Source organism: Peromyscus maniculatus, chromosome 1 (assembly GCF_049852395.1).
Source record: "Peromyscus maniculatus bairdii isolate BWxNUB_F1_BW_parent chromosome 1, HU_Pman_BW_mat_3.1, whole genome shotgun sequence".
NCBI lineage: Eukaryota > Metazoa > Chordata > Mammalia > Rodentia > Cricetidae > Peromyscus > Peromyscus maniculatus.
Genome location: NC_134852.1, coordinates 138063258 through 138077008, shown reverse-complemented (window position 1 = coordinate 138077008; position 13751 = coordinate 138063258). Strand labels below are relative to the sequence as shown.

The following is a 13751-nucleotide window of genomic DNA, read 5'->3' as shown; positions in this document are numbered from 1 at the left end:
GGCGTTTGGTATGAAGCCAACATCCTGGCCTTTTCTCCATAGAGAGTATATATCCACAGAAGGGCCATCCTTGGCAACCAAGGAAGAACATGTGTCCCCCCAAATTCCAGGGCTCGAGTTTTGTGAATTAGGCAGTTTAAGATTTGTAAACATGTGTCCTCCAATGTAAACATCAAGCTGCACCTCACAGTTTACCCCCCAAAAAAGACCTGATGCTTGGAGGCCTATTTGTACATCAGAAGCAACATGCTGGAGATCAACAGTGGACTTTCCCACAGGGACCAGGGCGTGACAAGGCTCCCAAGCAAACCCGGGCGGCAGTCCATGCTGTTCTGTGCTTGGCACTTACGACCCAGCCAGTCGAGACTCAGTGTCTGTGCAGATGATGGTACTTGCCTCTAGCCAGTGCCGGTGGAAAGACTCATCTCAGATTCCAAGGATTTATTCATTTACTTCTTCATTTTTGAGACAGGGCCTCACTGTGTAGACCAGGCTGGACTTGAACTCATAGAGATCTTCCTGCCTCTGCCTCCCAGTGCTGGGATTGAAGGTATGTTTAATTTAATTTTAGCATATTAAATTAACATAACTATGTTAATTTAATTACCATATTATGTTAATTTAATAATTAACATAATTTGATTTTATGTATGTGACTGTTGTGCCTGCATGTGTGTCCGCCCATGCACCACTTTCTTGCCTGGAGCCTGTGGAGACGAGAAGGTGCCAGGTTCCCTGGAGTCAGCATTCCAGATGCTTGTGAGTGACCGTGTGGGTGTTGGGAATGGAACTCAGTAGCAGCCAGTGGTTTTTTGTTGTTGTTGTTTTGTTTGTTTGTTTGTTTTTGTTTTTTTTTTGAGACAGGGTTTCTGTGTGTAACAGTCCTGGCTGTCCTGGATCTCGCTCTGTAGACCAACCTGGCCTTGAACTCACTGTGAGATCGGCCTGCCTCTGTCTCCCAAGTGCTGGGATTAAAGGTGTGCACCACCACCAGGCTTAACTGCTGAGTCATCTCTCCAGGGCTCGCGCTCTCTCTCTTTACAAAAATATATTCATTTATTTCATTTTCTGTATGTGAACTTTTTGTCTTCATGTGTGTGCCTAGTGCCCTTGGGGCCAGAAGAGGGCCTTGGCTGCCTTGGAATTAGAGTTGCAGGCAGTTGTGAGCCGCTATGTAGGTGCGGGGGAAACCGAACCCAGGTCCTCTGGAAGAGCAGTAAGCACTCTTAACCGCTGAGCCATCTCTGCCGCCCCCACCCCAAGCCTTTTTATGATGATCACCCTTTGTCATCCTGAGACTGACTTGGTCTCTTGCTGCTTTCCTGGGTGCTGAAACAGCACCCGGCAGAAGCAGCTCACGGGCACTGTTTTCGGAGGCCATGGATCCTTTGGGACATGAGGTCTGGCTGGCTAACACAGGCCTCCAAAGACAGGTCTTCAAGGATATCCGGCCTCCAGTTCCAGTCTTATGTCTTCCTTTGTTGTCAGACTTTCTTTTGGGACCACCAGCTCCTGAATAATGACACAGAGAGTTTTTACTGATTATGAAAGCTTGGCCTTTAGTTTAGCCTTGTCCTCAACTAGCTCTTGTAACTTCAATTAACTTGTTTCTATTAATCTACATTCTGCCACGTGGCTCTTTATCTCTCCATACTGTACATCCGACTTCCTTGGTGTCTCCTTGGTGTCTCTGCCTCTCTTCATCCCAGAGTTCCTATGGCTGCCCAGAAGTCCCGCCTCTTCTTTCCTGCCTAGCTATTGGCTGTTCAGCTCTTTATTAAACCAATCAGGTACCTTAGGCAGGCAAGATAAAACAGCAACACATCTTCACACAGTGTGATACAATATCCCCATAACATTCCTTCAGTTAATTCACCAGCCCAGCTGAGCACTAGTTCAAGAGCTTGACCTTTAACCTTGTCACGTGATGTCAGTTATCCATGCAGCCCCTTTAGCGCCATCGCAGCGCGCTGCTTCTTTCGTCTGAAGCCGTTCTGCTGTGTCTTTGCAGCTTGCCTGGCTTTGCCGACGGCACAGCCCCAGTAACCATATGAAGTACTAGATGGGTCAGCCACATGGCACTGTGCACCGTCATTCACACTGTAAGGCCCCCAGCGTGGCATTGGTCCGAAGGTCAAGAACACTGTAGTGTGAACACGCAGGTATAGGCTGGCTGTTCTGTCTGTGAGATGTTCTAGAGGATTCTTACAGCCCAAGTTAGATCTAAAGCTGTGGTATCTTCTCTTGTTATGGCTGCTAATGAATGAATATCTGCCAACAAACCTATATTGTATATGAGTCCAGCATGGTGGTTAGCAGTAAAAGGCATTTGTTGGAGCCTTCTCCATGAAGTTTAGACAGGACTAGCTTTTCTACGGTTAAGTTTTTCTACGTTTCTAAGTTTGTAAATGACTCTCTTTACACCTGCTCCTAATAGCTGTACTGTTTCCCATGGCCTTCACGGCATACTCAACTTGAAACGTCTCCATCAGGAGAGTGTAGAGGCCAGCCAGCTGCACCCGCTACCATTGGAGTTCACAGGGCCGACTCACAGGCCTCAGAGGGCTTCTAGGTCTGAAGTGCCTTTCACGGTTCTGAGGACTAGACATCTAAGAAAAGGTCTTAGCAGGTTGGTCTCTTCAGAGACCTCTCTCCTTAGTCATTTTCTCCATGTCTTCACGTGGTCTTCCTGGACTTGCTCTGTATCCAGATTTCCTCAGCAATCATGTGGGATTAGAGCTGACTCTAATGACTTTTTAATTCAGTTATCAATTATTAAAGACCCTATATCCAAATGTAGCCATTTTCTGAAATACTAGGAGTTAAGACTTCAACATAAATGAGTCTGAGGGGAAGGTTCCATTCAATCCCCGACAGCCAGGGTTGATTGAAGAGATTTGCAGACATTATTCTATTACTGCAGGACCAGGAGCAGCCTCACGCACAGGGCTTTGGGGGCAAGGAGCACTTCCTGTAAGTCGGCAGTTCCCTTCCGGGTCCTGAGAAGTGAGCAATTCAGCTGGCTCCCCACGACTGCTTGTGCTAAGAGTGTTAGTGTTCGTGTTGCCGGGCGGTGGTGGCGCACGCCTTTAATCCCAGCACTCGGGAGGCAGAGGCAGGCGGATCTCTGTGAGTTGGAGGCCAGCCTGGTCTATAGAGTGAGTTCCAGGACAGGCACCAAAACTACACAGAGAAACCCTGTCTCAAAAAACAAAGCAAAACAAACAAACAAACAAAGAGTGTCATTGTTGGCTTGTTGTCTGGGGAGGGTAAAAGGAATCCATTAATCACCCTTTTCCTGAGCCCTCAACCCGGTTACAGAGTTAACTGTCTATTTTTCTGAGACCACATAGGTCCCCCTAGCAAAGCTTGGAACCTGGGAAAATAGGGCAGAATGTAATCAGGCTCCCCTTAGGGGAAAAAGCAGGAAAGATAGGTCTGTAGATGCATCATTTCTCCTTCCTAGCCGCCATTGATTCCTAAGTCGGTCAGGAAGAGGCCAGGAGTGTGTTCACTTTTTATTTATTTTTATGTGCATTGGTGTTTTGCCTTCATGTATGTATGGGTGAGGATGTTGGGTCCCCTGGTATTGGAGTTACAGACAGCAGTGAGCTGCTATGTGGGTGCTAAGAATTGAACCCGTGTCCTCTGGAAGAGTAGTCAGTGCTTTTTTTTTTTTAGATGACGGACGTGCACCACCATGCCTAGCCAGACTGGTGGTGCAAATTTGTAACATCAGTGCTGAGGAGGTGGAGACAATTGGAACCATAGGACTTACCGAACAACCAGCCTAGGCCAGTCTGTGAGCGCCAGGTTCAGCGAGAGATCCTGTTTCAAAAAATAATGTGTAGTGTGATCGAGGAAGACACCCAAGGGTCCCCTTTGGCCTCCTCATGTGCCTGCACACACACGAACATGCACACACAAGGAAACACAGAATCTAGCAGTGTGTAACATTCTCTCCACGCTGTCTCTGTTAGGACTCCTGTTGTCCTTCCGACTTTGTGCAGGTAAGGAGAAGAGCGACTCCCCATGTTTTTTTTTTCTCCTTGCAGGATTCTGGAGTGAGAATGACAAGGAGAGCCCTCCAAGAGAAAGGCTTGAAAACAGAGCCCCTCAGGAGGCTTCTTCCCAGGAGAGGCCTCCGGACAAATGCTCGCTCTACTTCCTCGGTGCCAGACACCAGAGCTCCAGGAGGTGGGAGCAAGGCCCAGAGGGCACCCAGGACGATACCACAGGGGAAGGGGAGGTGAGCGGGCCCATCCCAGAAGGTGAGGCCCTTAGGTCTTCTTTAGCTGCCCCAAGATCCCGTCACCTGCTCGCACCACATAAGGGTGGAGAGAGCTCCGGAGCTGGACGCCTGCTGCGTGTACTTGGAGGTAGGCAGCCAGCTCTCCCCTTGTCCTTCACCCTAAATCATGGATCCATCTTGCTTGTTGTGGGTCCAAAACTGTGGTGCTTAGGGGCAGGTCACGAACAAGGAGCGTCTGAGGACGCTGCTGGGTGATGCCTAGAAGCAACTTGAATATACAAAAGAACGGAATGTGGGCCAACTTGGCCACCTCTTCGTGCACCAGGGCAGCTACCCACCAAAGGCCAGGCATGGCCCCCAGGGAGGCACCTTCGACCCTCGGAACCACAGGATCTACCCTGGTGAGCAGCGAGCAGTGTCTGAAGCTTTGGCCAACAGGTGCCAGGTGCTCCCTTGCGGAGTCTGTGATGGGTGTCATAATTCATGCTTGTGTAGGGGTATGCCCGTGTGGGGAGATACCACTGCAGCAAACACCTGGGAGCTCCCCTCCCTCCACAGGCCTCTGGACCCTAGGCCTGCCAATTAACCTTTGGCTGGAGAAGACACGTGCCAACTTTGCCTGTCAAGCGAGGAGCACACATGGTCTAATGACCTTTCCGATCAGGCTCCGCCTCCTGCTGTAGGACCCAAGTCCAGGAATGGATGGAGACTTGTGGTCCAGCCCCGAGCCTGCCAAACCTACCTGGAAACTACCTGTTTTGAGGAACCCGTGGCAAATGAGCCATTTGAGGGTTCCAAGGGCTTTCATCAACCTCTTGCCTCCTGACTTAACAGTGTGTTGGGCCTGCCATGCCAGGAAATCTCTCCCACTTTTGAGGGCTTACTAACTACATACTGCAATTTGTGGGGATTATTTAATACACTATTCCTGTGTCATAGATCCTGTTACTTTTACATTTTACAGATATGGAAACTAAATAGCCAAGAGGTTGAAGATGTTACCCTAAGTCACGCAGCCTGCCTGTGGCAGAACCAGCTGCCTGCCTGCCCCCACAGTTCCTGCTGGTATAACCCTTCCTGTGCTGGGCGTCTGCTGGGGCTGAAGCTGTGACTTGTTAAAGCATTCATTTAAGGAACATCCATTTTTCTCAGTGGAAAACTATATAGGACTTTAACATTTTTTAATGTTTTTTATTTATTTATTTTTTGTCTCACTATGCAGCCTTTGCTGGCCTGGAACTCACTTGCCCAGGCTGGCCTCAAACTCACAGAGATCCGCCTGCCTCTGCCTCCCGAGTGCTGGGATTCAAGGTGTGCGTCACCACCACCCGGCTCAGGACATTTTTTTTATATATATATATAATAAAATGAGCAGATGCTCTGTGGGAGGAAAGCGAACTTTGTGTCCATAACGGAGATGACGTAGAAGTTCTGATGTAAGGCTAGTGATTCCAGCTCAGCCCCTGGATCCCTGAGTGACCTCTCTAGAATGCTACCCATGCAGGAAGGGTATTCCAGGCCCACGTTCTATCCTGTTGAGTGACTGAGAGCGCCAAGTGGCAAAGGTTATTAATTAAGACTTCTGAATTTCCAGTGGGGCAGAAGTTTTCAAATTTCCAACAGATACTAATTTTTAGGATTTGAAAATGAAAAATAGGAGTTCTAGGGAGATCTAGAAAATCATACTTTGTATTTTTCATAACTCCCTGTACTTTAAAAACTAAGGAACTCATTTAGTAGTAGTTTAAAAGAGCTTGTGGGCGGTAGTGGTACTCGACTTTAATCCCGGCACTTGGGAGGCAGAGGCAGGAAGAGCTCTGTGAATTCCAGGACAGCCAAGGCTACACATAGAAACCCTGTCTCAAAAAAACAAAAACAGAAAGAGCTCTAAGCCTTAAATACTCAAAAGGTAGAAACCGCCAGTGTGTGTCACTGGGTAGTATTTGAATAACAAAATGTTTACAGATCCAGTTAGATTTATAGTACTCCACAATCATGAGTTGAAATTGCTGATATAAAAACTAGGTTACAAACATATAATTTCTCCGAACATCCTAGGATTTCTATAAAATATGCTATGCATGAGGCACATTCTTGTTTATCTGATTTGTGAGAATCACTCAACAGGAGAAGAGGTACCAAGCATTTTAGTGTCAGGGGCCACGGGATGGGGGGTGGGGGCTCGAGTGGACTGGACTGTGATACTCCTTTCCAGTTACTGGGTCCCAAATCCCAAGGGTAGCTACCTTGACTTCCTGTGTTAGTTTTCCCGTTCCTGCTCTGTGAGCTGACACAGTGGTTCCTTCAAGCCAGGACTCTATGTTCTTGATCCTCAGTTATTAGAGGACCGTTAGTTACCGTATGTTCCCTCTTTCCCCAGTTTATTTCCTGATTGGTTTTGAGATGAAAACAAAACAAAAACCAAAACCCCTCAGGTTTCCCAGTGAGTGTCATCAAGGATTTTGAATAGAAACACCCCTGTGGGCTGAGCAGGAATGATGTGTGTGAGTGCTTATGAAGCCCAGGCATCGAAAGCGCATGGCATCGGAACGCTCCAGCTCTGCCCGTGCCTGGCTGTGAGGCCTTGGCTGAACCTCTTACCTCTCTGAGCTTCAATTTAGTGGGTAGAATCATCTAGGAAGCAATATTGTTGCTTCATAAGGTAATATTGTAGAAAGGTTCCCAGCACAGCTTTGGAGTCAGGCAGGCTGCGGTTCAGATCCTGGCTTCATGACTTCCTACCTCTTTGATTTGGGGCAAGTTCTAACCACTGGATTTTTCTCTTCTGTAAAGTAGGGACCCGGGATCTATTTCACAGGGCTTTGGTAAGTTTAAGTGAGATCACATGTGAACTGCTTAACTCAGAGCAGGGTACACTGTACATGCTTGATCTATGGGGGCCAGTATCGTCGTTACCCACTGTATCTACCTCACAGGGCCAGTTGTGAGGGTGACGGGTGGAGGAGAAGACTGCGGGTACTTCCTAAGCTGTGAAGTGCCATTAACTTGCCGGTCTTTCCTCTGGAGATGGGAGGTAGGAAGTTACCATCAGACACTAATAGAACGCCCAGGAAGAGGCCTGGTGTGCTTCTGGCCATACAGAGTGGCTGGGCTGAAGGGAGGTGCCACTGTGGGTAAGTGGAGAACAGGGCGCAGCATTGCCCTCACGTGAGGGTTACTGCAGTCAGGTGGGGAGACTCAGTGCGTGTGACTTTTACCCTTGGGAATAGGGAGAAAACAGGTCAGTTTTAAGAAGGATGCTAGCGGAGGAACTAAAGAAGTAGTGTTTGCCAGGCGTGAGCAAGGGCCATGGGTTTCATATCTAGCACCTCAGGAAAAAACAAACCAAATGCCCTCTTCTTGGTTAAAGGTTTTGGGTAAAGACAGTGCTAAATGGATGTACCCACAGTGTTTTTAAGTAGGACTGAATTGCAGGAAGGACCAGGGGAGAAAGTGCTGAGCGGTGGCCGGAGTGCACATTAGGAACTGTTTCCACGGGCTGGAAGCTGTGCGCCCTCCCTACCATGAGTGTTCATGTCACTGGGCAGAGTCCTGCCCTCCCTCCCAGGACATGATCCTGGCCATCGCCCCACAAAGTAAACCCTCAGAGCAGAGCTGGGAGTCCGGGAAACTTAGGTCCGATGCCCAGGCTCGCACAGGTTCTGTCAGCACGGGATCCAAGCCTCTCTCCCAAGCTCCTCCACCCCGCCCGCAGCAGCAGACTGCTGGTCCTGAACAAGGATGGAGTGGGAAGAGTTAGATCCCTCCCCTCCGTCCCTCCCCTCCTGGCTTCAGCAGCAACTCTTGCTCCTGATCTCACTCCTCCATCTCCAGACTCGGCTTCCCTATTCACTCCTTAAGTCGGGGTCTTCTGGGCCCCATCCTTAGACTTCCCCTATCCAGGGAAGGAGCTCTCATTCTAAGCAGACTGCCTCTCCGAGCCGAGCTCCTTGCCTGCTTGGTTTCTAGGTTCCCAGCTCGTTCAGCAGCATTCCCTCGACACTCTGGTGAGTTCCCATTCCTGACCACGGCCCTTCAGTTCCAAACTGATGTGGCCAGTGGGCAGTCTAGGGCTCCTTTAGAGTCAGTGCCTCTTGGGTAAACTCTTGGGACTAAAGGTTAACTGCAGGGTGTTTTCTGAGAGTTGCCAACCGGTAGGAGATGAACTTAGAGAGTGGGATTCACCTTCTCCCCAGCCAGCTGGTTACTCAGGGCCCAGTGCTCGCCAGATTCAGTAACCAGTGCAGGTGACACATTCATGAGCAGAACAGACCCAAGCCCTGGCTTCAGGCAGCCTCCGGACAACTAGGGAAGATAGACTGGTATTCAGTCCTCCCTGAATACCAACTCTTAGCCTGGCGTGGTGGCACACACCTGTAATGCCAGCCCTTGGGAGGGGGAGTAGGAGGATCAGGAGTTCAAGGTTATCTTTGGCTACTTATCAAGTTAGAGGCCAACCTGGGCTACATAAGACCCTGTCTCAAAAACAAACAAAATACCCACTATAAACTGTGACAAATATTGTGAAGAAAAAGTTGAGAGTTCTGTGAAAGAACATCGTAAATACGTTAAGACAATGACGATATGGACCCACAGCAGGGAGAAGAGAATTCTATGGAAAGGCAATAATAGACCCTCAAAGGGGAGAAAGCGCTTACTGTGCTGGGGAGCGGCAATGCAGTCCGTGTGGCCGGACCGAGCCTGCCGGCTGCTGGGTGGGGATGGTGTCATAGACCTTGCAGACCATTTTGGTGTTTAGCTTTTGATTTGAAAGCAGTTTTGAAGTTACAGAAAAGTTATGAGGATGATACAAAAAGATGTCTGCGTACTTTGACTGCAAACTCCCCGTTGTAAACGTTCCGTTCCGCCTGATTTATCGCCGGCCTCCACCTGTAATGTGTCCTCACATCTTGTAGTCTGGACTCTGAGAAGAAGTCGCGTACATCATGTCTGTTTACTCTGAAAATACAGCGGCCGTGTCCTACAGCAGTGCCGTCCTCGCTTCAATGAACGTCGTCGTCGTCGTCGTCGTCGTCGTCGTCTCTCTGAGCGGACGCGGCGGCTCAAGGTCTCCCTGTCTGTCACTGGTCATGTCTAATCACCTTCAGCAGCATCTTCCCCTAGGACAGAATCAAGTCTACGAATGATGTGGAGCTCCAGTGGTGGTTTCTTGCTTGTATCTTTTATTGTGGCATAGACTTTCTTTCCTCTTTGTTTGAATAGACAGTTTCTCCTTTTGGTCCGTCTGCTCTTTTGTTATTGTGTGTGCTGTGCATTCAGGGTTGGGAGAACGTGTAAGTGATCCTTCCTCCTCAGTGTCACAATGAAGGCACACAGGATCTCTTCCTCTGAGGATATTAAAAAAAAAAAATGATTTTTGGGACAGTGTCTCTCAATGTAGCCCTGGATGTCCTTGAGCTCATTATATAGACTCAAACTAAGCTGCCTCTGCCTCCCAAGTGCTGGGATTAGAAGCGTGCAATCTATACTTTTTTTTTTTTTTTTTTTTTTTGAGACAGGGTCTCACTACATAGCTCTGGCTGTCCTGGAACTCACTCTGTGGACCAGGCTGGCCTCAAACTCACAAAGATCTGCCTGCCTCTGCCTCCAGAGTGCTGGGATTAAAGGCATGCGGCACTATGCCTGGCTAGCAATATGTGGTTAAGAGCACTGGCTTCTCTTCCAGGGGTCCCAGGTCCATTTTCAGAATTTACATGGCAGCTTGCAACCCCCTGTAACTCCAGTCCCGGGGGATCTGATGCCCTCTTCTGGCCTCGGAGGGAACAGCATCCACTGCTGCACAGACATACATGAAGGCAAAACACCTATACACATAAAACAAAACAAAAAACCTAGAATTTCATCCCAACTACAATGCAGTAATGAAGTGGCATGATTCAGTTTGTGTATCAGACCATCCTGAATGCTATGTGAAAATGAACTGGATCCAAGGAAATAAGAATCCAAAGGGGGTGGACTGGGACTTTTGAGGTGTTCCCTCTGTGAGGTGTACCGAGGAGTGTGGCAGGAGATGGCAATAGGTCTGTGGAGGTCACAGGAGGCTTGACTGCCAGGCCACTGAGGCATTATCAGCAGGCCACTGAGTGGCAGGGTGATCTGAGTTCTAGAATGATTGTTCTGCCATCCCGGAAATATGATTTGGAAGGCCTCGGTGCTCAACCTTCCTAAAGCAGCTTTTTGTTACCACCAAGGATTCCGATATGGTCCCCATGCCTGAACATCTCCTTGCACATGAGTGTGCAATGATAATCATAACATTTATCTCACCCATGCTTGCCCCAGCAATATGTCAGCAAACACCTCGCTCCTGGCCTCATTTTGGCCAATGCCACGCCACCCAATCTCCCCTCACACTGTGGGAAGTGAGTCCAAGTCTGCCTGAACATCTTGGAACATCTTCTTAGAAGCTGGCGCGTAGGGAAGTCACCGGCTTGCCTGTGGAGTGGTCACAGCCATGGCAGAAATTTTGAGAGACTGGAGAAAGCCAGATGCTGTGAAATCCGAGCAAGGCAAGGTTGCTTCTAGTGGGAAAAACCTGGGCAGGGTCTACAGAGAAGGCGGCCTGTGACCTGAGCCTCGAGTGCGGAGAGCACTGTTATCTGTCTCCCAAAAGAAATATTTAATCATTCAGTAAATAAGGAAAAAATTTAAAAGCAAAGCCCAAATCTTCGTATGTCATTGACATTTTCAAACATGACTGTTGTTGGTTTCATGATACTCCACTAGGGAGATAATCTATTCTTACCCCCCATTGTTGAAATAATTCATTCTGGGTAGCATGACCTTGTCCAGGCACCAAGGACAGAAACAACTTTGGGAACCAGATACAATTTAAGAATCAGAGCTCAAGGGGCCAGAGAGATGGCTTAGCAGTTAAGAGTACTGACTAACGCTTCCCAAGGATTCAGGTTCAATTCCCAGCACCCACATGGTGGCTCAAACTGTCTGTAACACACGAATGTGGTACATGGGCATACATGCAGGCCAAACACCAATACACAGAAAATAAATAAATAAAAGTTTAAAAAAAAAAAAAGAACCAGAGCTTGAGCTTGAGTTCAAATTCTAGGGAGAACAGGATATATACCAGGCCCTGGGGTATTGGGATGTGGTCCCTGTCCTGTGAGTCTAGTGGAACTCATAAATGGAAAGACAGAGTTACGTAGCATCATGTGGAGGACCACCACAGCGGCCATCAGAGGGCCAGCCCCATGTGCACATGGCTAAATGTATCTCTGTCCAGAGACAGAAAACACAGCCCATCTGCTTCTAGGTTGTTGGTTACATGTTTTCTATTTCAGTATTTCTTTTCTCCCATTTTGGAGGAACTATTGATATATTCCAGAATCTCAACAGCCATTCTTACTTAATTCCTTAAGGATTTACTTTTATGACCGGGCAGTGGTGGCGCACGCCTTTAGTTCCAGCAGTCGGGAGGCAGAGGCAGGCAGATCTCTGTGAGTTCGAGGCCAGCCTGGACTACCAAGTGAGTTTCAGGACAGGCTCTAAAGCTACACAGACAAACCCTGTCTCGAAAAACCAAAAAAAAAAAAAAAAGTTGTGTTGTTGTTATTGTTGTTGTTTTGTTTTTCAACAGGGTTTCTCTGTATCCCTGGCTGTCCTGGAACTCTCTGTGTAGACCAGGCTGGCCTCAAACTCAAGCGATCTGCCTGCCTCTGCCTCCCCAGCACTGGGATCAAAGGTGTGGGCCACCTGGCTAAGATTCATCTTTATAGCGGCTAAAAGCACCTTCTGCTCTTCCAGAGGACTCGTGTTAGGTTCCTAGCACCCACATCAGGCAGCTTACAAACACCTGTAACACCTCAGAGGGACTCAGCACCCTCTCTGGCCTCTGAAAGTCACCTGTGCAACACATATGGTGCGCGCGCGCGCGTGCGCGCGCGCGCGCGTGCGCGCGCACACGCACACACACACACACACAAAGAAAAATAATAAATCTTTAAAAATTATTTTTTAAATAACTTGTTTTTTTGACTTGTTTATGTCCTAAGGATATCCATCTACTTCTATATCTATATCTCTATATCTGTATCTATATATACAGAGACAGAGGGGTACATGCCTTTAACAAGGTGGAAGCTGAGTGATTCTGAGGTTGTTCTTTGTCCTCTCCATGCCCACAACAGCACAGGAATGCCCACACTTGCCCACACAACCATTAATTAACTAATTAAAGAAACTAAACTCCTTCAACCTAATTACATGTATGAGTTGGTTACAAGCCAAGGCTGTAGAGACAAAGAGCATGCAGATTTAAATCCAGGCTCCACTATTTATTAACTTAGATGCTTTTCCATGAAGTGGAGACATTGACATTTTAACTAATTTAATTTTATTTTATCAGCACTGCTGTTTTGCCTTTATGTATATCTGTGTAAGGGTGGTGGACCCTGGAGGTACAGACAGTTGGAATCTGCTATGTGGGTGCTGGGAATTGAACCCAGGACCTCTGGAAGAGCAATCAGTGCTCTTAGCCACTGAGCCATCGCTCCAGCCCTGACATTGACGTTTGAATTGAATGATACAGTGGATGTAAATCCTTACAGTACTTCCTGGTGAGTGCTCAATTAGGCTAAAATTTGCCACTGTGGTCATTGTTATGGTGCCTGGCTGACCCGTATTGACACTGAGGCCTCTGGAACAGAAGAAGAAAATGTCTTTAGCCCACCCACCCCCTTTTTGAGACAGGGTCTCTCTGTGTAGCTCTGGTTGTTCTGGAACACTCTGTGTAGACCAGGCTAACCTCAAACTCACTGAGATACACTTGTCTCTGCCTCATGAGTGCTGGGATTAAAAGGTGTGCACCACCATACCTGCCGCAAAGATTGAAGATGGAGCTGGCTGGTCACTCAGAGCAGCCAACAGGAGAAAACCGTACCGTGTCTATCAGCAGGTGTGTTAACTGACAGAATAAGGAATGTGCATATAATGGGATATTTTCTCAGTCTTAAAAGAGAACAAAATTCTGGTATAAGATGGGTGAACTCTGAAAACATTATGTGACATGAAATAGGTCAGACAAAAAGATTACAGAGACGGCCCAGTTAGTACGAGCACTGGGTGCTTCCAGAGACACTGGGGTTTTTTGTTGTTGTTTTGTTTTTTCCAGACAGGGTTTCTCTGTGTAGCCCCCTGGCTGTCCTGGACTCACTTTGTAGACCAGGCTGGCCTCGAACTCACTGAGATGCACCTCCTCTGCCTCACAAGTGCTGGGATTAAAGGCATGCAGTGAGACCTGGGGTGTTTTGATTCCTGGCATTCACATGGCAGCTCACAACCGTCTTTAACTCCAGTCCTCGGGAATCTGATGCCCTCTTCTGGCCTGCATGCACATGGTACATAAACATATACGAAGGCAAAACACCCTTACACATAAAAAGTAAGATGAACTAAAAAAGACAAATATCAGGCCGGGCGGTGGTGGCACACGCCTTTAATCCCAGCACTCGGGAGGCAG

General features: G+C 48.0%; 1 protein-coding gene across 4 annotated transcripts in view; it reads left to right on the top strand.

Moving 5' to 3' along the window:
* Positions 1-9494, top strand: part of Bcl7c (BAF chromatin remodeling complex subunit BCL7C) — a 29338-nt gene extending 19844 nt beyond the window's left edge. For 2 of the 4 annotated variants that reach the window (XM_006977035.4, XM_006977036.4), the window contains exon 6: positions 4056-9494. In XM_006977035.4, the coding sequence (XP_006977097.1) occupies positions 4056-4253 (198 nt within the window). In that variant the 3' untranslated portion in view covers positions 4254-9494. The remainder of the gene's footprint in view (positions 1-4055) is intronic. The other 2 variants (XR_013045255.1, XM_076553037.1) reach the window with 2 other exon arrangements.
* Positions 9495-13751: the final 4257 nt, after the last annotated feature.